The 2,385-nt window shown below is 33.3% G+C and overlaps 1 protein-coding gene across 1 annotated transcript in view; it reads right to left on the bottom strand.

Moving 5' to 3' along the window:
• The window catches only part of METTL25 (methyltransferase like 25), a 233,140-nt gene that overhangs the window by 61,651 nt on the left and 169,104 nt on the right, over positions 1–2,385 (bottom strand). Inside the window, exon 9 of the mRNA XM_042782908.1 lies at positions 742–815. Coding sequence (XP_042638842.1) covers positions 742–815 — 74 coding nt within the window. The remainder of the gene's footprint in view (positions 1–741; positions 816–2,385) is intronic.

Below are 2,385 nucleotides of genomic sequence, written 5' to 3'. Positions count from 1 at the left end.
TATTAGTTTGGGAAGAGAGAAACAAAACAAAGTATCTACCGGGCTACAATTCAACCAATAGAGAACAATATGGCCATAATAGTGTTTATGAAGAATATCTGCTCTGCTCTAATTAATAACTTTTTATGCTGTATTGGATATGAAACCTTTTAAATATAACTCCTGCTCATATGATATTATTATATTTATGGAGTTACTCATATACAACATTTTAACATTACTAAAATTCTATAGTACAATTTAGCAGTCCCAGGGTTATGAACAAGATCTGTTCCTAAGTGTTTTTAAGTCAAATTTTAGTCTTACTGTAGTGTGAGAAAAGGCTCGAAGCCTTTTCAGTGTTTTAAAAGTTGCACATGCAGCAAGTGAAGGTGATTGTGATGAAGAATTTGTTGCAAGTAAGGATTCGTTCAATCATTTCAAACTAAGGGCAAATTTATATAACATTAAAGGGCAAGTACGAGCATTTCATAAGTCAAATGTTCATAACTTCTGGGCCTCACTGTATTACTTTATCATCACAACAAGCTTTCAGGACAAGAAGAATCATTATGGTGTCAATTTAATGATAATTAATCTAAGATATAGTTGTTGTTTACTTCAGTTAATTACTGGCATTGTGCTCAAATTCAAAGCTTAGTCTACCAATAATAGTGGCCTAGCATAAATTCACATGAAACCTAAAAATCATTTCACTTAAAATACAACATAGTTATTCTAATTAAAATAAAGTCATCATACCATTTGGTGATACCATAGCAATCTTTAATAATATCCTGAAGGACAGCACGATAGAAGAGTGATTCAATAGGCAGCTGAAAAAAAAGTAGACACATATAAGCACAAAAAACAAATACAAAAATAGTAATCAAAATTAATACCAGAGAGTTTGGACTATAACTACCTATTAGAAATCTGACTTTTTTTCTGATAAACAGAGAGGACAATTTTGTAATATTTCAGTTCTAAAGTTCAAGGGTTATCCTGAGGCTAATTCCTACTAAGCCTAATTCCCACTGAGAAGGCAATTCTGCAAGAAAAAAAGAAAAAAACAAAACAAAACAATAGAAATAGTAGTAAATGAGAGAGAACAGCCATAATCAATGAAAACTGAGCATCCCAAATGTAATGCTTGTGTTAAAAGTGTAGAAGTAAAATTCCAAGACCAGCCAAGTTACCTCCAGAGTTTACAAAAGTTCAGAGTCATGTAGGATATATACAGACTAGAAGCAAATATGGCTTGGTCCTTATGGTAGTGGTACAGAGAACATATCAGCTAAGATTCACCCCAAGAATGACAGAGTAATGCCTTAAAGAAAGGAAATACTGAAAGTATGTCTGAGGCCTGAAAGATCTACATAGTAGCTGCTGCAGAGTTGAAGAAGAGGGTTGTAAAATACATAGGATCAGAAATTATAATCTTGGCAACTCTTAACTTTGGAGGGAAAGAGAGGTGAACGGTCCTTTGAAAGTTCAGTGGTGGATGATAAGAATGACTGAAGTGAAGGAGCCCAATGAAACATGATTGTTTCAAAGAAGTTGAAGGCAAAAAGGACAATTTATAAAGGAAAGTGCAGTTCACTGCGGCAAGAGAATAGGTACTTTTGAAACTAAGAAACAGCAAAAGTTACTAAAACCCCATCCCCATAGATCTTTTAATACTGATAATACAGGAAAACCTAATACACAAAATGTCATTGACAACAACCCAACTTCCATGAAAAGTTATTAAAAAAACAAAAAAGAGCACCAGCTAAAACTTCTTGGCAGATGAACCCACTCTCCAATAACAACCACATACACACACACACACACACACACACACAAAGGAAAGAAAACATGAAAAATGAGTATAACATATACTGTTAAATGTGAATTATATATGATAAAGAATACTATGAGGAATTTTAGTGACACATTAGTTAAGTGATCAGATGTTAATAAAAAAGTTGGTGGTTTGAACACATCACCATTCCATGGAAGAGAGATGTGGCAGCTTGTTTCTGTTAATATTATAGCCTTGGAAACCCTATGGGGGCAGTTCTACTCTGTTCTATAGGGTACCTATGAATTGGAATGATTTGACAGCAATGGGTATGGTTTTTGGTAAGAAAAATGCAGATATAAATAAACATCATTAATCAGAAAATAAAAAACTTAGATTATAAGTGTACAAATAACAGGAAAGTGAAAGGTGGAAGTTGACCAAACCCTGGACAGAAATGAAATAAATGGAAAAAAAAAAAATCATCTAAAAAATAATGACTAAATTCAAAGTTAACCAAGAGTGATGAGATATGACTGAAAGTAGAGTTAAGAACATAGAAGATAGACAAAGTCTCTCTCTCTCTGTCTCAGTCTCTCTCTCTCTCTCTCTCTCTCTCT

Source organism: Orycteropus afer, unplaced genomic scaffold (assembly GCF_000298275.1).
Source record: "Orycteropus afer afer isolate SDZICR_OR568_19922 unplaced genomic scaffold, OryAfe1.0 scaffold00504, whole genome shotgun sequence".
Classification (NCBI taxonomy): Eukaryota; Metazoa; Chordata; class Mammalia; order Tubulidentata; family Orycteropodidae; genus Orycteropus; species Orycteropus afer.
Note: the sequence above shows the minus strand (reverse complement) of the source record. Positions and strands in the feature narration are given on the sequence as shown.